General features: G+C 36.8%; 1 protein-coding gene across 10 annotated transcripts in view; it reads left to right on the plus strand.

The window, feature by feature from the left end:
* Positions 1-22,713, plus strand: part of HYDIN (HYDIN axonemal central pair apparatus protein) — a 511,177-nt gene that overhangs the window by 243,801 nt on the left and 244,663 nt on the right. For 8 of the 10 annotated variants that reach the window (XM_077132967.1, XM_077132969.1, XM_077132970.1 and 5 more), the window contains 6 exons: positions 1,348-1,415; positions 12,949-13,184; positions 15,354-15,454; positions 17,895-18,033; positions 20,653-20,817; positions 22,257-22,409. In XM_077132967.1, the coding sequence (XP_076989082.1) occupies positions 1,348-1,415; positions 12,949-13,184; positions 15,354-15,454; positions 17,895-18,033; positions 20,653-20,817; positions 22,257-22,409 (862 nt within the window). The remainder of the gene's footprint in view (positions 1-1,347; positions 1,416-12,948; positions 13,185-15,353; positions 15,455-17,894; positions 18,034-20,652; positions 20,818-22,256; positions 22,410-22,713) is intronic. The other 2 variants (XM_077132962.1, XM_077132964.1) reach the window with 1 other exon arrangement.

Genomic DNA, 22,713 nt, shown 5'->3' on the forward strand with positions numbered 1-22,713 from the left:
GAAATAGAATAGATGGTTGTGAAAGATACTTTTAGAATCAAAACTTGCTGCCTTGAGAGTTTTTGCTGTGATCTCTCCTCCCTGGCTTGCAACAGCTTCTTATCACATTATGGTCAGATCTATAGCAGCCATAAGTATGAGAAGGCACCAGCGCTTTCAGCGTGGTGTGACACACCTATATCAGCTACACGTGGAGCTTGGTGAATTAGGTGATTAGGTGAATTAGGTGATTAGTGCTTACTGTGTTTTCTATTATCTGTGTGTCTATAACTTTCAAAAGGTTTGATACCCAGATGAGGGCTTACTTCAGTTCTCACATCTTGTCTTGAGATTTTATGAGACATGCATAGTGGAGAAAAAAGATTACTACTCCAAAGTAATTACTACTACCATTTACCAAAAGTAAATGAGATTAATTCATTTTCTATTGCCAAGTAACAAATTAACACAAATTTAGTAGTTTAAAAACTACTTTAAAACATACCAATTTAGTATCTTACAGGTCTATAGATCAGAAATCCAACATGGGTCTTACTGGTCTAAAATCAAGGTGTCAGTCGGGTTGTGTTCCTTTCTGGAGTCTCTAGGGACTTGTTCTTTGCCTTTTCCAGCTTCTGGAGGCTGCCTGCATTCCTTGGTTTATAATGCCCTTCCTCCATCTTCAAAGTCAGCAATAGCAGGTTGAGTCCTTCTCATATCACATTACTCGGGCCTCCTCTTCCGCCTCCCTCTTCTACATATAATGGTTCTTGTGATTACATTGGACCCACTGGATAATCCAGGATATCTTACTCTTTTAAAGTCAGATGATTAGCAACTTTAATTCCATTTTTAATTCCTCTTTGCTATGTAACCTAATATATTCACAGGTCCCAGAGATAGGATGTGGACATCTGGAAATTATTCAGTCTATCATGTCTGACATCAGCTAGAAGTTGTGAAATCTCTCTATTACTTATTTTAAGATAGTCTTAGCTGTTAGTCCTATAATTTTTTTTTCTGATTTGAGTTAATAAGCTTTTATGAAATATGTCTCATCCAAAGTAACATCACTTTGCACCATTAGTTTGGGAAAGTGACTGCTGTCCCTCCATCCATGTCATTGTAAGAATAAAGGGGTAAGTTAACTGCATCATCTTTTACCAAACCCAGTGGTTTGAATCCTGAAAAAGAATTGTAAAAAGCTACTATGATAAATCATCTTATAGTTTTTTTACATACAAATTCTATCATTGATTTAATGCCAAATTATGTATATCAGTATTTACCCTCTCCCCAGTTCCTGATTATTACCCTGAATTCACTAGATTCTCTTTCCACTCCCCAAACTTGTATTCCTACTTCCAGAGGCTGTGTCATTGGACCTACCTTCCATTTTAATGTACCAGCTCTGCACTTTGGCGATGTTTCCTTTGGTAAGTATTTTTCCATGTTAAATTAGAAATTGGGTGGAAATTACTTTTCTCTCTAGATGGGAGAAAGGAGATTTTCAAAGAGCCTCTCTTGCCTTTTTTATGGGTAATTGCTAAGAGGGTCCAGAATTGTTCTTTCCTTCCTCTGTTATAGTGGCATTTCAGTAACATTTCTTAGTTTACATGTGAAAGTTGTAACCATGTTCTGTGCACTATTAGCTGTCAGGCCATGGCTCTCTCCTACTCTTTCATTAGTGAAATAGCAGAGAGATTTCTGCTTCATTCTAATGTTTGGGAAAATTCTGAGCACTCTATTGATATGCAGGTTCTGATTTGCCAGTCTGCCTACATAGCATCTTTTTCACAGAGATGCTCCAGGTTTAAAGTGAACTCAATGATAGCTCTATTCAGGTAGGTGCTCTGTCACACCAAATTGAAGGTTACTGTGTATTTTTTTTTTTTTTTTTGCATTGTCTTCTGGTTCAATTACTTCCCTAAGCCATTTCCTTGGATAAAATCTCCCCAATAATAAAAATAATAACAGTAGAAACAGAAGCTACGATTTATGGAATATATCTTTGTGTTCCACTTAGTGCTAAATAGAGAATATTCACTGCTACATTTAAACCTTTTAGCAATCCAAAGTAGTACACACTATTTAAAATCCCAATTTTAGAGATGGGAGAACTGGGCCTGGTGAATTTAAATAACTTGCTTAAGTGACAGGGTCATATAGTAGTGGCAGAGTTAGTATTTCAATTGAGATATATCTAAATTGTTTATTCTCAGTGAGGATAACATTGCCAAAGGGACAAAAATTGGTTCTTTGGGGTGAAAAAAAAAAAACTTAGATATCACAATGACTTGCAGCTCTCCAAAGCTCAACTCTACCCAACTGTGCTGGTTTGAAATGATGTAGGGACCCTAGAAAAGCCATGTTTTAATCCTAATCCCATTTTGTAAAGGCAGCCACTTCTTCCAATCCGTATTCAGTACTGTATGTTTGAAACTGTAATCAGATCATCTCCCTGGAGATGTGATGTAATCGAGAATGGTTGTTAAACTGGATTAGGTGATGATATGTCTCCAGCCATTCAGTGGGTCTTGATTAGTTTCTGAAGTCCTATAAAAGAGGAAACATTTTGGAGAATAAAAGATACAGAGAAAGCCAAAGAAGAACGACATAGCCACAAGAAGCAGAGAGACTACTAGCCAACCACCTTTGGAGATGAAGAAGGAAAATGCCTCCCAGGGAGCTTCATGAAACAGGAAGCCAGGAGAGAAAGCTAGCAGATGATGCCTTGCTCACCATGTGCCCTTCCAGTCAAGAGAGAAATTGTGACTGCATTTGCCATGTGCCTTCTCACTTGAGAGAGAAACCTTGAACTTCATTAGCCTTCTTGAACCAAGGTTATCTTTCCCTGGATGGCTTTGATTGGACATTTCTATAGACTTGTTTTGATGGGGACATTTTCTTGGCCTTAGAACTGTTGACTAGCAACTCATTAAATTAACTCATTTAAAAAGTTAAAAGCCATTCTGTTTCTGGTATGTTGCATTCCAGCAGCTAGCAAACTAGAACACCAACAAAATCTTATTCTTTAGTATTTAATTTCTCTCATTAGGGAAAATTCAATTTAAATAAATTTAATTACATAATTTGATTTTATTTAAAATTAATTTACCTTTCTCTTTAGTGGTTCAATGAAGATCAAAACGTTGAGAAACACTAGTCTAAATCCATATTCCATTATCCTGTTCAGTTTGCTCTGTGCTTCCTCCACTGATTTTCAGTTATTTTGCTTTTGACTATACTCATCTCCTTTGGGAGAAAAATAGTGAGTTTTTTTTTTGGAGAATAGGGGCTTTGAAAAGCTACTTCATATAATGGAGAACTAAGAGGGTCATGTGCATGCTCAAGGCAAGACAAGTCCATAAATTTTCACTACTGGTTGGACTTTACACTCAGGGAAAACAGAAAGTGAAAGCTAAGGCAGAGTTTAATAGGCCTGGGTAGGTGCTTATCGAGAATCACTTTAGATGTAAATGAATTAAACTGTCCAATTAAAAGGCAGAAATTGGCAGAATGGAAAGAAAACTGTAATCAATCTATACACGCTCTACTGGACTTAGTTTAGGTCCAAAGACACAAAGAGGTTGAAAACAAAAGAATAGAAAAATATATTTCATGCAAATAGTAACCAAAAGAGGGTTAGGCTGGCTATACTAGTCTCAGAAAAAAATAGGTTTTAAGCAAAATATTATCATAAGAGGTAAAGAAGTGTATTGTATATTAATAAAAGGGTAAGTTCCTCAAGATGATATAACAATTATGAACATGTACACAACTAACAACAGAGTCCCAAAATACATAATGCAAAAATGATAGAATAAAAGCAGAAATAGACAGTTCATCAATAATTGATGGAGATTTCTGTACCCACTTTCAATAATGAATAGAACAATCAGACAGAAATTCAATATGGAATTAGAGGTATTGAACAACACTATAAACTAATTAAACCACCTAACCACAGCAAAATATGCATTATTCTTATGTCTCCCTGGCACATTCTCCAGCATAGACCACATGTTAGGCCCCAAAATAAGGCTCAATAAAATGAAAAGTCTGAGATCATTCAAAGGATGTTCTCTGACCACAGTGAAATGAAAGTGGATATCAATAATAGTGAAAACTGGAAAATACACAAATATTTGGAAGTTTAACAACACACTCTTAAATAATCAATGGGTCAGAGAAGAAATTACAAGGGGAATTAGAAAATACTTTAAAATGTATAAAATGAAAACACAACAGAACACTGCACCCCAAAACAGTAGGATATGCATTCTTCTCAAGTGCTCATAGATCATTCTTCAGGATAGATCACATACTGAGTCACAAAACAAGTCTCAGTAAATTTAGAAATATGAAATTATATAAAGCATCTTCCCTGACCATAATGGAATGAAGTTGGAAATCAGTAACAGACAGAGAACTGGAACATTCACAAATATATGGAGGTTAAACAACACAGTCTTAAATAATCAGTGGGACAAAGAGGTAATTGCCAGTGAAATCAAGAAATATCTCAAGATTAATGAAAAAGAGAGCACAACATATTGAAATTTATGGGATGCAGTGAAAGCAGTGCTAAGAGGGAAAGTTATAGCCCTACAATTCTACATTTAAAAAGAAGAGAAACCTAAAATCAATGGCCTATATTCACACTTGGAGAAATTAGAGAAAGAACAGTGAACTAATCCCCCAAGCAAACAGAAGGAAAAAAAATAAAGATTAGAATGAAAATAGGTGAGATTGATAATAAAAAACAAGAGACAATTAACAAAACCAAAAGTTGGTTCTTGAGAAAACCAATGAAAGTGACAAACCCTTAGCTAGATTGACAAAGAAAAAAAGAGAGAAGATGCAAATAAAATCAGAAATGAGGGGGACCATTACTACTGACCCCACAGAAACAAAAAGGATCATAAGAGGATACTATAAACAACTGTATGCCAACAAATTAGACAGTTTAAATGAAATGGACAATTTCCTAGAAATACATAAACAATCTGCACTTACTCTAGAAGAATCAGAAGACCTCAACAGACTAATTACAAATAAAGAAATTGAATCTGTCATCAAAAACTTCCCAACAAAGAAAAACCCAGGCCCAGATGGCTTCACAGGTGAATTCTACCAATCATTCCAAGAATTAATACCAATCCTGTTTAGACTCTTCCAAAAAATTGAAGAGGAGGGAACACTTACTAATTCATTCTACAAGGCCAACATCACACTCATACCAAAGCCAGATAAAGATGCTACAAGAAAAGAAAATTACAGGCCAATTTCTCTAGTGATATATGTACTGGACTTAACAGACATATACAAAAGCCATGTGCTTTTATTGTTTCATTTATCATCTTTATTACCTTAAGCAGACCTCAGTGTTCCAAAAGTTACTCTGGGGATGTTGCGTTAATACTAGTGCAGGCAGAATATTAAATGCAAATATCCTCAAGAAAATACTAGAGAACTGAATCAAACTGCACAGTAAAAGAATTATACACCATGATTGAGTGGGTTTTATCCCAGGTATGCAAGTGTGGTTCAACACAAGAAAATCGCTTAATGGAAAACACCACATTAACCAATGAAAGGGGAAAAAATCACACAATCATCTCGATTGACACAGAAAAAGCATTTGACAAAATTCAGCATCTTTTCTTGATAAAACACTTCAAAAATGTCCTTCTATTTGGAAGAAAACTTCAACATGGTAAAGGGTATATATGAAAAAATTTTTTTTAAATACAGCTAACATTGTGCTCAATGGTGAAAGACTGAGAGCTTTCCCTTCTAAGATCTGGAACAAAGACAAGGATGCATAATATCACCACTGATATTCAGCATTGTGCTGGAAGTCCTGGCTAAAGCAATTGTGGAAGAAAAAGAACTAAAACATATCCAAATTAGAAAAGAAGAAGTAAAACTTTCACAATTTGTAGATAACCTGACCCTATATATATAGAAGGTCCTGAAAAATCTACCACAAAATGACTAGAGCAAATAAATGGGTTCAGCAAAGTGGCAGGATACAAGAGCAACATGAAAAATCAGTAATGTTTCTGTATGTGGGCAATCTGAGATCAAGAAAAAAATTCCATTTACAATAGCAGCTAAAAGAATCAGATATCTAGGAATATATTTAACCATCAATGTAAAGTACCTGTTCAAAGAAAACAACAAAACATTGCTAAAAGAAATCAAAGAAAACCTAAATAAATGGAAGGATGTTTTGTATTCATGGTTTGGAAGATGAAATATCATTAACATGTCATGTCTATACAAATTGATTTATAGGTTCAAAATTCCAATCAAAATTCCTACAGCCTACTTTGCAGAAATGGAAAATCCAATTATCAAATTTATTTGGAAGGGTAAGGGGCCCCAAATAGCCAAAAATATCTTGAAAAACAAGAACGACGTTGAGAGACTCACACTTCCTTACTTTAAAGCATATTAGAAGACTACAGTTGTCAAAACAGCATGGTACATGTCCTTTGATGACTAATTATTAAAAGTGATGTTTGTTACAAAAACAAAAAATCAGCATGATACAGATATAAAGAGATGTATTTACCAAATGAATCAAATTGAGTGTTCAGAAATAGACCTTCACATCTATGATCAATTGATTTTGACAAAGCTGCCAAATTATTCAATTGTGACAGAATAGTCTCATCAATAAATGATGCTGGGAGTACTGAATATCCATATCCAAAAGGATGAAAGAGGGCCTCTATCTCACAATTTATACAAAAATGAACTCAAAATGTTTCAAAGATCTAAATATAAATGTCAGGACCATAAAACTCCTAGAAGAAGATGTAGGGAAGCATCTTCTGAATCTTGTGTTAAGCAATGATTTATTAGACTTTATACCTTTTATACCCAAAGCATGAGCAACAAAAGAAGAAATAGATAAATGGGACCCTGTCAAAATGGAAGAAATTCTACAACTCAACAATAAGAAGACAACCCAATTAAAAATGGGCAAAGACTTGAATAGGTACTTTTCCAAAGAGGAATACAAATAACTAAAAAGCACATGAAAAAATGTTCAACATCATTAGTTATTAGGGAAATGCAAATCAAAACCACAATGAGATATCATTTCACACCTACTAGAATGGCTACTGTTCTAGTTTGCAAGCTGCTAGAATGCAATATACCAGAAACAGAAGCTTTAAAAAAGGGGGGATTTATTAAGTTGCAAGTTTACAGTTCTAAGGCTGTGAAAATGTCCAAATTAAAGCAAGGCTATAGAAATATCCAATCTAAGGCATCCAGGGAAAGATACCTTGGTTCATGAAGGCTGATGACGTTCAAGGTTTCTGTCTTAACTGGAAAGGCATATGGCGAACATGGCACATCTGCTAGCTTTCTCTCCAGGCTTCTTGTTTCATGAAGCTCCCCCTGGGAGTGTTTTCCTTCTTCATCTCCAAAGGTCTCTGGCTGCGTGGGCTCTTGTGACTTTTAAGCTTTTTCCAAAATGGTTCCCTCTTAAAGGGCTCCAGTAAACAATCCCACCTTGAATGGGTGGAGACAACCTCCATAGAATCCAGCTAATGAAAACTTCCCACCCACAGTTGGGTGGGTCACATTTCCATGGATAATCAAAAAGCTCCCTCCCATCAATATTGAATGAGAATTGAAGGACATGGCTTTTCTGGGGTACACCACAGATTAAAACTAGCACAGCTACTATTTTTTAAAAAACTACATATATTGGAGAGGATGTGAAAAAATAGTAACAATCATTCACTGCTGGTATACAGTGGTACACCTTCTGTGGAAGATAGTTTGGTGCTTCCTCTGAAGCTAAGTATAGAATTGCCGCATGACCCAGCAATCCCACTACTAGATGTGAACTACATTACACAAAAAGTGAACCCTAAGTTAAACCATAAGCCTTAATTAATAGTACAATTATAAAAATATGCTATCATCAGTTGTTGCAATGTTTCTATTCAATGCAAGATGTTGGTGGTGGGTGGTATATTAGAATCATGTATTTTAGGCATGATTGTTCTTTAAACCCACAACTTCTCTAATAAAGAATAAAAAATCACCAGCAGGGTTGAGACAGTTAACTCCATTTTTGAAAGAAATTTCTACTGTGTGTAAAATGTTATCAAACACATGCTAAAGAGAAATCTTCTATGAAAGGGAAGAGTCACGAGACATGGCAAAGTTCATTGTCTTATTTTAAGAAATTGTCACAGCCACCATCTTGACCAGTCAGAAGCCATCAACATTGAGGCAAGGCCCTCCCCCTGCAAAAAGATGCCAGTTGATGGTTAGCATTTTTAGCAATAAAGTATTTTTAAATTAAGATTTGTACATTCTTTTTTCAGACATAATGCTTTGCACACTTAATAGACCACAATATAGTGTAAACATAACTTTTATATGCACTGGGGAGCCAAACCATTCATGTGATTCACTTTATTGGGATATTCACTTTATTGCAGTGGCCTAGAACTGAACCCACAATATTTCTGCAGCATACCTGTAGAATGAAGGGAAAAATCCACATGACACCTCAATTGATGCTGAAACTATATTGACAAAATCCGAAACCCTTTCTTGACAAAAACACACAACAAACTAGGAATAGAAGGGAACATCTAAGTATGATAAAGGAAAATATGAAAAACCCACAGCTAATATGGTGAAAGAGTAAAAGCTTTCCTCCTAAGATTAGGAACAAGACAAAGATACCTGCTTTCACTACTTTAATTCAACATTGTATTGGAAGTTCTAACCAGAGAAATTAGGCCAGAAAAATATTTAAAGACATCCAAATTGTTAAGGAAGAAGTAAAGCTATCATTCTTTATAGATGGCATGATCTTATATATATAAAATCCTGAGGAATCCACATGCAAAAAGTGTTAGAGCTAGTAAATGAATTTGGCAGTGTTGTAGATAGATGCAAGATAATCTCATAAAAATCAGTCATACCTTATACATTAGCAATTAACCATTTCAAATGAACTTAAGAAAATAATTCTATTTGCAATAGCATAAAAAAGAATAAAATACTTAAGAAGCATAAGACATACACTGAAAACTACAAAGCATTGCTGAAAGACTTTAAAGATCTTAAATAAATGAGAAAACATCCCAGGTTCATAGGTTGGAAGATTTAATATTCTTAAAATGGTAGTATTCTCCAATATGTTCTATAGAGTCAATGCAGTCCTTATCAAAATCCCAATGGTATTTTGGCAGAAATGGATGAGTTGATTCTAAAATTCATATGGAATGTGTGGACCCTAAATAGCCAAAGAAATCTTGAAAAACAAGAAAAAAGTTGGAGGAATCATGCTTCCCAATTTCAAAATTCACTACAAAGCTACAGTAGTAAAGATTGTGTAGTATTGACATAAGGATAGACATATAGATCAATGGAATATATTCAAAGAGTTCAGAAGTAAACCCATATATCTATGATCAGTTGTTTTTTTTTTAAAGAGTATTAAGACCATTCAATGGGCGAAATTGTCTCTTCAACAAATGGTGCTGGGAAAACTGGATAACTACATGTAAAGGAATGAAGTCGGTCCCTTCCTCACACCATATACAAAAACTAACTCAAAATGGATTACAAAACTAAATTTAAGACCTAAAACTTTAAAACATTTAGAGGAAAACATAGGAACACATCTTCATGACCTGGGATTAGCAATGGTTTCTTAAATATGATTTAAAAACACAAGCAACAAAAAAGAGATAAATGAACTTAGTCAAAATTTAAAACTCTTGTGTATCAAGGGTACTATCAGGAGATTGAAGAGACAACCAACATAGTCAGATCAAATTGCGAATCATATATCTGCTAAGGGTCTAATATCCAGAATATATAAAGAACTCTTGAAACTAACAACAAAAAGATCCACTTAAAAAATAAGCAAAGAATATGAATAGACATTTCTCCAAAGAAGATAAACAAATACCTAACAAAGCACATAAAAAGATACTGTTCACCATTAATAATTATAGAAATAAAAATCAAAACCACTTCACAGTTGTACCAAAGAATGAGGTACCACTTTACAACCACAGGATAGCCATAATTAAAATAAAAAAATAAAAAAAAAACAGGTGTGGGTGTTGTGATAAGAAAAAGAAATAAGATATATAGCTGAAAAGAAAAACACAAACAATTATTATGTACATATTATATTGTTTTTGACCTAAAAAAAACCATGAGAATTAACTGACAAGCCATTAGAACTAATAAAATTTTTAAAAAGTATTAGATGAAATATTGTCAAATAAATATCAATAGATTTTTGTACACTAGCAGTGGATAATTAGAAAATGTAATAGAGAAAAATCTCATTAAAAAATATAAAGCTGTAAAATAACTAGGAGTAAACCTAACAATAAATGTGTAAGTGTTACAGAAAGAAAATAACTCTTGAATTAATTGTGAAAAGAAACTTCACAAAAAGAGACTATATTTTTGAAACAAATACCAGTGAGAATGGATATTTCCTACTGATTAGCAAAATGTACTTTAAAAGCATAGGCAAATAGATTAATGGAACAGAATAGGAAGTTAAAATAAATCCATGACTATATGAGAATTTATATGTTAAATGTTGAGTTTCAAAGCAGTAGAGACAGGGTGGTCTACTTCATAAATGGCATTGAGACAACTGGTTATCCATTTAGAAATATTTTGAGAGTAGCTTTGGATGGTGGATGGTGTACACAACAATTAGGTTGACTGTAACTGTAAGTAGCCTGAGATAGTCACATTATAGAATTAGTAAGTGATTGTCCCTGAAGGAACACTGAGGCTTTTATGTATCCGTGGATAGGTCAAAGAATAAAATGGACAATTTTAAAAAGCAACAATTGTTATGCCAGGTGATAGACCAAAAGGGGCAGTGTAAGTATCTGCAAACCCACTCTGTTCTAGGAGGCGCAAGAATGTGTTGAATGTGAGAATAAGGAGTTCTGGAGGTTCCAGGTTTTCATTGGACTTGACCATTTCGCAATTTAGAAAGATAAGTCATTATTAAATTTAATGACTTGTCTGGAGTCTAAAAGCTCAAGGGCAGAGATGATGGGATAAACAAACACCACCAAAAAAAAATGCTATTTAGTATATATGTTATTTTTCACAAAAAAAAGAAAAAAATTCTTCTAGCCTCCAGTGTTCTGGAGCAGCTAGAAGGAAAAATCTGAATAGTGGAATGGTAACATAACAAACTCTGAAATCTGTTCAGTATCTACTTATTGAAGTGTACTTTGAAAACCATTCGTTTTTTTCTTTTCTTTGTATATATGTTATATTTAACAATAAAAAAAAATTTTTTTTTAATCCTTGCCAGATTTGTCCTCCATTGCCCTGGTATGAGCAATATTTTACTCAAGGAGAAGTGCCTTGATTTGGGAGTCAGAGACAAGGTTTAGTTGGAATCCTCACATAAAGATCTTAGAAAGCTTAGCAGAAGAAATCATAGCTGGCATGAACAAAGCCTAGAACCAAGCAAGTTATCATAGACAGTAAGTGAGATAGAGGACATCAGAATTGTTATAACTTTAAGGTATTAAATAGGGGGATAGCATGGCCAAAATGATTTTAAAAATGAAAGCATGCAAAGGAAAGCATGAGAATCAGTAGTTTCAGGCATCCAACAAAAATCCTCTTCTAAAAGTTTTAGGCAGAAGCTGTCTATTTCACATAGAGCCTACTTGTTCCACAGAGCTTGGAGCAGCTATCTATTTTTGGAGATCATCTGCTTCTGAATGTTTTTTAGAAAACCTCCATCTAAGATTTCCAGTGGGAGTGGTTTCCCACCTGTCTTCAGTCAATAATTCAGTTTCTTTGGGCTTCTTTTTGCTCAAAGGTCAACACCTCATAATTTAACTTCAGAGTCAGTTGTTAGATGGCTCTAAAGAAGGCTTTCTTTGGTGCATTTTCCAGAGTACCCATTCTTCAGGTTAAGAGGGGAGAGTTCTGAGGTGGGTTTTTAGAGAAGGCTTTTTCTGCACTTGTAGGTAAGTTGGTTCTTGATAATATTTAGTTATGTCTGCCTGAAGCAAAGTTGATTCAGATTCATGATGCAATATTCATAAGACTTACTTCTGGTTATTATTTTAGAAGGTGAATGGTCTTTGAGTTTCAGAGGGGATTAACCTGATCTGATGGATATTAGAACTAAAGGCAAAACCTTCACCAAGGAATTCTTAGAGCTTTAGAGAGTTTGGGCAATTTAATATCAACAGTACTATTCTAATACTTCACATTTCCCAGACTGTCGATTGTGACACTTTTGACCAAATGGTTTACACTGTAAGATCCATATCTCTTCAGAAACAAATGTCTCACTGAACTCAATGTAGGAGAGCTAGATACAACACACACACAAAGACAGCTTTATCTAAGGGAGCTAAGAGTCTAGCCTTGTGTGTTAGTCTCTGGCTGGATCAAAGCAGACCGTAAAGTAGCTGTTGGGAAAGAGGCTATTATTCAATTTTATGTCATTGACCCTGAGATCATGATCCTCAGTCATGTCTCCATGCAGGCTTCTCCTTTCACACCTTGGAAAATAAAAAGAGCAAGCATGATTCCATTTTTTTTTAATTTAAAAAATCCGTATTTTAATTCAAAATATAAATATAAAATGTACTCCTGCAGGGCTACTCAGCAAGCTGATAATAGAGTCTGCCTCTTGAGAGGAGCCTAGGTCATAATCAAAGGGGTTTTTTTTATATGTATTGTTTAACATGCTACATAGTAAATGCATAATAAATTTTCATTGAGTGAATAAATGATGAATGAATTAAAATGTATTTATTGATTGTGTGATCAAAAACAATATTTAAGGAAGTAGTAATGAACTGCATAAACCATTCAAGAGATATGGCAGTTCATAGAAGAGATGGTAAGGTCAAGGGAGGATGCTGTGGGGCTTTTATTTCTCACTCAAATCTTATTCTCCAGGGTTTCCTCATACCTTGATATGTTCTCTCAATAATACTTCCTTGGTCCCCATGACCTTCAAACTGCGTGTTCCTGGGGATGGTCTTGGGAGTAAAAGCATTTCAAGTAGTGAGCGATATTCAGACGATCAAAGACCATCTTGTAAGGAAGAAGTAATAACGACAATGAAACCAAAAGAATTCACCATCACACCCAGCTGTGGCACCATTCGCTCCCAGGGATTTGCTGCTATTAAGGTAAAGCTCACAGCTTTCCAGCACACACGGCCAAGCAGTTGAACTCTCAAATAGCTATTTCGGTCACATCTAGAATTTTGCTCTATTGTGTCAATGTCAATGAGAGGGAAATGTGAGCCTACAAAGAAATAAACTACTACCCCAAAAGAAACCAAATACAAATATATTAGGCAAAGGAATTCACCCTGCTCCAGTGAATTTATATCCGCCTAAATGCATTGCCTTCACCAGATCAGTGAATTCTAGGTATTTCTAGTGAAATCACTGTTCTATATAGATAGTACACCAATCAGCACTAATATAAAAAGAATTTAAGAGCTCATTGATAATTAGGTTTTTCTTTTCCTTCAGACTCGAAACCTTTATACCAATAAAAATACCCAGATTTAGATTACTGAGAAGATATCCAGCTTAATCAAATTTTTTATGTGAATCTGAATGTCATGGCAAATGTGGATGTGATGTTGCTAATTGTGCTTGAATTTAGTACTGCAGTAATAACAGTGAGGAAGCTATTTATTTGCCCTTCTAAGCTTTGTCTCATATCAGAGCAGTGTGGTGCTTTGGTTATGGCCTCATGGTGCCACCAGCAGAATTATTTCGTGGTTAACTGCGAAAGGCATTACCTGCCTTCCTTCGCTTATTTTTGCCGCTCCTGTTAGGTCTAGCAATATTGGTGGCTACTCAACTGAAACAATTTAATATTTTCTGGGAAAGAAAACAGATAAGAATTCATAGGTAAGGTTAGTGATTTTCTTTTTAGTCATTTTCATTGAACATTTAAGCTCAGCTTATTGGTTTCTCCCCAAAATTTGTTTTAAATACGTCATAATATCTCACCAAGAATCTACTCATCCTAAATCTCTTTTGGGAATTCTCGATAATTCCGTGGTCTTCACCACAGGTCCAGTGAGGTTTGATATCATATATTGTTATAATTTAGAATTACTAACTGTGGCTTTTTTATTGACAAATGCTGCTGCTATGGTGGATTTGTTTATTAGTTAATGTTCAGCCTACATGCTACCTATCTTTCTCTCTCTCTCTCTCTTTATTTTTATTTTTATTTTTTGCCTCTCTCAGATAGCATAGAAAGATTTGTAGAAAGGAGTACAAAAACATAGCATCTCACACACCTTCGACCAGGGTTGTGTCTTCTGCCTTCTAGCCAGAGCCCAGAAATAAAAACAAGGGATTATAGTCACATTAAGAATCTCTGCAGAACAGCTGCTTCTCTGCAAATCTGACAGGTTTTCTTTCCAAATCAATTACTCCGCCTTCACTTTATTTTTCCTTTATATTTACAAAACTTTTTTCTCTTTTCCCTCCTGATCTGCACTTTAAAGTAGGTCTATATGGACACAAATTTGCATCCAGTGATTCCCATTGCAACCTGAAAAAATTTTAATTAGTATCTGATACATAATTTATAGAGAGAGAAGCCTTAAAACATGCCAGAAACTGTTTTCTAGAATTACAAGCATCTCTTCCAGCACAAATCATATTAAAACAATTAAAAATTTTAACAAGGCTTTCAAAAACTAACTGTAAAGTTTCACAACAGCAAATAAAAATATAGGGTAACATATTTTGGCCAGATATTACTTAGAGTGAAACCTTACCAGGGAGCTTCCTATTTTCTACTCTAATAATGAATATTTGCAGGGAGGCAAGATTTGAGGTAAAGCAAAGGCTATCAATTGGTTTCTTATCCAGTTTCTGAAAGTGGTATGGTTTTGTTCATTTGTTTTGCTATAAGAGAACTTTAGCTGTTTTGTTCTATCAGCATATTGAATTTTCATAATTCATACAGCCTGGAGATGTAGGAAACCATTTCAGTGCAATAATTGAGTTTGTTAATATTGCTCAGACTCCACGGTCACCTTTTCCTCTCATGTGCACCTAAGGCCTCTTTGATACACCTCTTCTGAAACGAGCAAACCTTTTATACTAAGAACCATTTGGTTTCTAACCTGGCCTTTGAGGAAACTCAGCATGTCCTGATCCCAAAATGTAACTTGTTCACCTAAAAATGTAAAATATCGTACGTCCAATAAAGCACTGAGAAGTCACACTGATCAGTGAGTTCTTCCCTTTTCTCTTTTCTCCCCTGCATGCAAGAGAGAGCCGCATTTTTAGAAGAGCAACTTTTCACCTTTTTCTCTCCAGGTGACCTTATGCTCCAACACTGTGCAGAAATATGAGCTGGGCCTAGTAGTAGATGTGGAGGGCATTGGAGAAGAAGTGCTGGCGCTTTTAATTACAGCAAGGTATCAGACTCACCTGCTCTCTCTCTTTGGGCATCTCCCCTGAGCCTCTGGTAATGTGCTGCCTCTCCAGAAGGCTTCGTACCTGCCAAACGTTCCACATTGGATTTATTCTGCATTCCTGAGAACAGAAATTGAATCTGATATTCAGATGATTAAGCTTTAAAACAGCAAATGTTTCTAAAGCACCTTTGGTGTAGATAAGGGCAATGATGTGTGTTTTGCAAAGTGTTAAGAATAATAGTGCTTTTTGATGGGTCTGCCTTTCAAAGTATAAAGCAGAAAAGACTTTAGCAGGAGGAGGTGAACGGTTATTGGTTTTTATTTTTATTTTTATTTTTTTGCTGGTTTTTATTTTTATCATTAAACATAGTACTCCAGAATTTTGCAGCAGTAAGAGTGGTGCTCTCAATTCCAGTAGTGGGATATCCATTTAGCAGGACATCCTTGCTCCTGGACGCTGTTACTAAGGTTTGAATTGCAGGCCATGAGTTGGCTCCCAAAATGAGCTTCATATCTAACAATATAAACTCCTCAAAGTCATCGCTAATTCCTCTTTTTAAATATACATAGAGGTCCCAATATGCTTTGGAGTCAGTTCTAATGTCCTGGCTCTGCTATTTATTGACTGTCTCTGCTTGACCAAATCAGTCTTTCTCATAATGATGATGGGGTAGTGGGGTGTTATATACTGATGATAATTTTATCCTAAAAAAAAAAAAAATCATAGGGCCACACTCTTCCCAAAGCAAACAGGGTCCAGATTGGACTTTAAAATGCATGGATGGAAATTGTGTCTACAGGAAATGAAGAAAATAACTTAGTGAAACTCCAATAATGATAATATGTCAACCCTAAAATTTAACTCTCTCATGACTGTTAGGAAAATGTACCTTAAAGAAGGTACCATGTCATGTGGTTTGAGCTTGGTTGTTGTCTGAAGAACTTTAATTAGGTTTCCCTCTATGGACCAATTGCCTTCCCTCTTCTGGATATATTACTTCCAAAAATCTAGCTAATTATTTTTTATTTAAAAACCTGAAAAAATCTTTCACCTGATCCTCTCGATACCCAAGTTTGCCTTTTTCTCTAGTCTCACATTTCTTTTCTACGTGGGCTTATTTAGATATTTTCCTGATCCTTTTCCCAGCAGGTAGCAATAGGAAATCCTGAATTAAAAAAAAAGTCCTAAGATCTATGAGTTTCCTACAAAAATATACTCTGTGACCCAGGTCAAAGATAAACCCTCTCAGCCACAGTACTTCAGGCTATAAAGGAGTTGGTTTAACAAAGTCATTGGGCCAACTGACAACTTCCATTTTAGCTAGAAAATGGACACTTCATCCCATGCTAAACACAAGCTTTGCAGTTAAAGAGAGACTCTTTCATGTCATTGCTTTTATTTAGTGTGATCTGTAGGAACTGCTCACTAACTCTCAATGGAAGAGTTGCTTTAAGAATTTGCACCCTCGGAAACTACCCCCAGAGAGTCAGCAGTGACTACTTGCCATGCCCTCTACCATGGGTTAGCCACCTTCTACCTAGCATGTACATGGTATTGTGCCTCTCCCTTTGTTTATATTATCTCCTTTATTTCCCACAACAACCCTTAAAGGAATGTGTTATTAGCTTCATTTTATCTGTGAGGAAAGTGGGATTCAGAGAAGGAAAGTAACTTGCCCAAGGCCAAAGAGATTGTACTTGACAAGGTCAATATCTGAACCTGGCTTGTCTGATTCTAAAGCCAGTGCTCTTAACCATTGCACTATATCACAAAATGTCGTGGGGCAGCTCAGACATCAAGAGTCACAGACATGAAATAAAACACCAAATACCTAATAATAAATCAACTGCAAATACAGGGCTTCAGTTTTTCCTCCGCTCCCTACACCCTACCCGTCCTCCATCTCCTCCCACCACACCCCCTTCCATATTGAAAACATGTCACAATGCCAGTTCTGGGGTGAGCAGCTGCCTGAGACTGCTCATCCAAGTCAGCTGTTCTGCATAGGAATTAGGATTATTACTGTTATTTAGATGGTGTGAGGGGCTGCTAGTTCTTGGGGAATGTTCTGAGCAATCCAAAGTGTCACAGCTACTTAGGACCTCATGCTGGTGACATGGGAATAGATCTGATGCCCCAAGGAACTTGCACCATAGGGTCCCCTTGCCAAAGGATGGCCAAACATGAAAAACAATGGAAATGTTAGTCATTACCCACAGAAGAAAATAGTTTACAGATCCTACTTCTAGACCTTTCTTGATTAAAATGTGGTGATTGGGGTCGAAGGGAGAGGGATGATGGGAGAAAATTTGGAAATGATTAATGTAGTTATTAGAGAAAAACTATATGACAATGACATATGTGTTTAACTTGGGACTTTGAATTCTCTACGTTAACAAGCTCTCTATCCTTTTGAATTATTTAATGGTCTCCTCCAAGCAGGTGTGTTGTACCTACCCTCCGCATGTTTAGTACAGAGGTGGACTTTGGGCACTGCTTCCTGAAGTACCCATATAAGAAAACAATCAAGCTTGTCAATAATCATGACCTCCCAGGGTGCTATGAGGTTCTGCCTCAGGTGAGTTATTTTATCATTCGTCAGTGTTATTTTTCTTCACTTGGAGCCCCTTGAGAGGAAAGAGAAATTTTTCTAAAGAAACATATTGCCAAACTCATGACCTTATGTAATTCTGATTTTTAATCTTTGAACAATCTGGGGATGATGATATCAATCCACAGCTGGACTGCCATCTGAATGAGTGAGCAGTTGCAGGTGCACAGGGTTGTTAATTTCCCAGGAAAATTATCCTTGATAAAGAAGTGAAAGTATCAATCAAACCAACATGCAAAAGTTGCACCTGCAAATAATGGCCTCTGAATTAATCAGGCATGACAAATAAGGCAGAACTAGGTTTCCTTTATGTCCATGGCTGTGACTTGAATAGCATCATTAAGATTTAATAATGCAATATTTATAAGTGACTTGTGTTATCAAAAGGCTAAGGATAAAACAGCCCTGAGAAAGAAGGAATTGTATCTTAATGTTTTGTGAAATTTATCTGTCTACATGTCACTATACCTAGGTAGGTGGGGAGACTAAGAAGTAAAACAGGCATGGATAAAAGATTTTTAAAATCTGTACAGACTAGAGTAATGGAGGGTTTGCTAATGAGATGCAGTTCACCAAGAATGAATTTTGTTTTAAAACTGTTACACATCCAGCGTGCTAATAGAAATTCATTCTAAAAATCAAATGGGGCCTTTACTTGGCTACCAATTCAGTGAATTAAAAAAGCAAAATGGAGGCCACAGAACCAACGCAGGTTTAGGCTGCATTATAGAAATGCAAAGTTTAGTTAAAAGTAAAAGGTGGCCACCAGTCAAAGCACAGTCAAAATTCTGTCTTTAGATCTTGTCATATTTTTTAATGGGAACTTGAAAAAAATGAATAATGCTCAGAGTAATCTGAATGACAATCCATTCATCTGGAAATCCAAGTCAGATGAGAAGAAAACACCTGTGTTTAATCTGGAACGCAGAAGGTGTAGTTAGGACAAGATCACTTCCTTCCACTATTCACAGGACTGATTTATAAAGGAGGGAATTAGAATTATTCTGTGAGTTTCCCTGGACAGAACTAGAAGCCAAGAGAAGGAATGACAGGAGGCAACTTCTACCTCTCAGATGCTCACCTCAGAGTAGGCTGGCCCCGCACAGTGCATGATCCTCTCCAGAGCTTAGTATAGAGCTTGCATCCAGGGTGATAGGGAAGCAATTACTGTACAGCAGGACAGGAAATAAGGTGAGAAACCTGCCTTGGGCACGAAATTTAAGGGAGAGCCAAAAAATTGGGTAATCAGGATAAATGTTTTCATTTACTTGAATAGCATCATTAAGATGTAATAATGCAATATTTGTAAGTGACTTGTGTTATCAAAAGCCTAAAGATAAAACAGCCATGAAGAAGAAGGAATTGTATCTTACAGAGTAGGGCCAGCCTACTCTGGGGTGAGCATCTGAGAGGTAGAAGTTGCCTCCTGTCATTCCTTCTCTTGGCTTCCAGTTTTGTCCAGTTCGGAAGCTCATGGAATAATTCTAATTCCCTCCTTGATGAAAACAGTGTCAGACCTTTAAATAAAGATAGGATAAGTATTACTAATTTTTTTCCTTTTGCTTCAAGCTCCAATCCGGCTCATCAGGACACTGCTGTCCAGGGAGGTTGAGTTAGATCAGACAATGTTAGACCAGCCCATGGGTGCACCATGGCAGGGGAGGTTCCTGTACATGTTGTCCTCCTGAGGAGCTAGCATGCTAGGAAGTGCTTCCTAGAATTACCCAAATTTATTTGACCATAGGACTTTTCTTTATTTGTTATCGCTTAAAAGCTAGTAAAAATTGAAGAGCAGGGTTCTGAGGAATACATATTGATCAACATTGGACTACATTAATTAATTCACTCATTTCCTCATTTAAAAAAAAACAAACCAACATGTATTGGTCATATGTTTTAGACCAGGAAATGGCATGTAGAGAGGAGATGCCCGATCCATGACCTAAGAAGTTTAAAGTCCATGAAGAAAATGGATAAGTAGGTTGTTCCCATGCCATTTGGTTCCCATGCATGCTATGGAAAAGGACTGAACAGGATACTGTGGGGTTGGAGGAAAACTCCCACCATAGAGCATTGGGGATCCAGGGCAGGGGTGGGGTTGGATGTCAAGGCTGAGTGTCCCAGGTAGGTCAAAGGGAAAGGCATTCCAGGAAGGGTACCCCATGTGCCAAGGGTGGGAGTGGGAAACAGTGTAGTGTGTTCAGGAAATAGCAGTGGCCTCTGTAGATGACGTGCAAAGGATGAGGTTGTGGGAGAGATACTGTAGAGGCATAGGAGGTCAGGTTAAGGAATTTGGCAGTCGGACACTATTGTCTTGAACTAATTCATATTTTGGATGATTTCTGCATTTTGCAGATAATCTGTACAGCTTGCTATGTTATAAATTTTGGATTTGGGGGCTCTTTGCATATTCCATTTAAGCAAATTTCCTTGTGGCTGAATTGGAGTACTCATTCCCATTTTCTGGCTCAAAGGATGATATATTTCCAAACAGTCTCCAGAGACTCTTGTTTAAAATAATTTAATATACTTATTTTGTACTGTGCCATGGGACTAATTCTCCTTTTGGGTTGTGTCTTTCACAAGGTATATGAGGATGAGCCTCCTGTGCTGCTTTCTTGCCCCATTCCCCGCGGGACCATCCCTCCCCACAGCACTGTGGACATTCCTCTGGCCCTAGAGACCCAAGTCACTGGAGAATTCATGTCCACGGTTTACATCTCAACCTTTGGGAGCCCAGATCCCCCTATGGTAAGAGCCAGATTTTTAGAATTGCATTTGAAATTGCTGTACTTCTTGTCAAACATATCAAGCTACCTCATTTAAGGAACATGCCATATTTGCATATCCTCTAGTTCTTTGAAAGTCTAGAGTTTTACATTTTCATTCTGAAATGGTAAAATACTAGTGTAATGTTATTTAGGGAATCTATTTGCTGAAATGTATAAAAATAGTAACCTTTTATATAATAGTTCTTAAACCTAGCTTATTATCCAAGTTTCATTCTCTCTCTCTCTCTCTCTCTCTCTCTCTCTCTCTCTCACACACACACACGCACACACACACACACACACACACACATGTCTGACCCCTGTATTTGACCCCTCTCCAGCTTCAGATCTATTATAGTAGAATCTTTGAGGGGAAGGAGCCAGCACATCTGTATATTTAACAACCTCCTTGGGTGTCTCTGATGCAAAGCTAGTTTTGAGTCACACTAGTTTGTATTATGCAGTCTCTGAGATCTGTTTTACTTCACTGCTCATTGGATCCCTTTTCCTGTATTTTGACTGGACTTACAGCCTAACTTAACTAGCCTGAACTGTTAAGAGAAGTAGTCTCTCTCCAAGGATGTGAAGAGGGAGATGTGTGAGGCTGTCTGCTTCTTGAGCTAAATTGAAGGATAAATCTTGAGTGTGTCCAACCATATTTGTATCCCTAGACCTCCAGTTTACTTGGAAGCAGGGCAATGGCAATTTACAGTTGCTTGAAGTAACTTTGATTGCTTAGAGTTTAATAAAATAGTATTTTGCTTTTATCTCTTCCATATAAAATGCCATATATAATCCATCTGCCTTTTGTAGCATCTCAAGGACAGGCCAACCCTGACACATCCCCCCAGTCCAGGGCTCCTGCTAGACAGTGCTCCTGTCTGTACAGGCGCAGCCCCACTCGAGTGTTGCTTGCAAAGCAACACTTTGTGGAAGAAAAAGGCTCCCCTCCCTTGGGCAGATGCAGTGCCTCACCAAGGGTGCAGGCTAAGGGAGCAGAAAAAAGGATGGATTTCAATCCCTACCTTCCCATCTGTGTGCAGTGGCCCTGCCCCATCATGCAGCCAGAAAAATGACAGAACTGAGATTCAAATCCAGCCACATTCGATTCTTTCTGGGAGGAGTCTAGGGGCCCAAGATTATGGCTCCCTCTCAGAGCATCGCACTGGGAAGACCTGGGGAAGCTGCCCATCTTCTTTGGGAAGAATTCCAGGCTGGATTCACCATAGGTCTGACCAACAGGATCATCCCTCAGTCCCTCTGATCATGGAGAAGCATTGAGAAAGGATGCCAGTCTAATGATCACCCTTTTATGCTCCTGCTTTTTATAACAGTGTTTAAAAGCTTTTGTGTTGATAGATTTAAAGACCAGGCATTTTCAGCTCTTCCTGTGCTTTTTCTCTTTCTCATGGGATGCAGGCATGTCACTTAAAGAGCACAGGAGAAGGCCCAGTCATCTACGCACATCCCTCTAAAGTTGATTTTGGCTTTATCTACGTCCTACAGGACTCCTCCCGGCCTCTCTACCTATCTAACCAGTCCTTCATCCCTGCATCATTTCGGGCACGCATGGTAAGTAAATGTGGAACTGTCATATGATGAAAACACAGCTTTGGGAGATCTCTTGCAGGCACTAAGTTTGCAATGGCTTCAAAAATGATCAGTGGAAGTAGAGATTAGCATGGTTAAACTGCACTAAACCCTGTTGTTCCCATCCCTAGAATCTTTTTTATTACAACCCTCTTATTAAGAAACATGATATGCATATCTTTTATAAACAAGTAAATACATTTAATATAACCTCAGTTCAGGAAGATGCTTCAGAGGTCTGTCTGCATGATCTCCTTGCTGAACTGTGTCGAAACCCACCCCCTTC

Source organism: Tamandua tetradactyla, chromosome 16 (genome assembly GCF_023851605.1).
Source record: "Tamandua tetradactyla isolate mTamTet1 chromosome 16, mTamTet1.pri, whole genome shotgun sequence".
In the NCBI taxonomy this organism is placed as follows: Eukaryota; Metazoa; Chordata; class Mammalia; order Pilosa; family Myrmecophagidae; genus Tamandua; species Tamandua tetradactyla.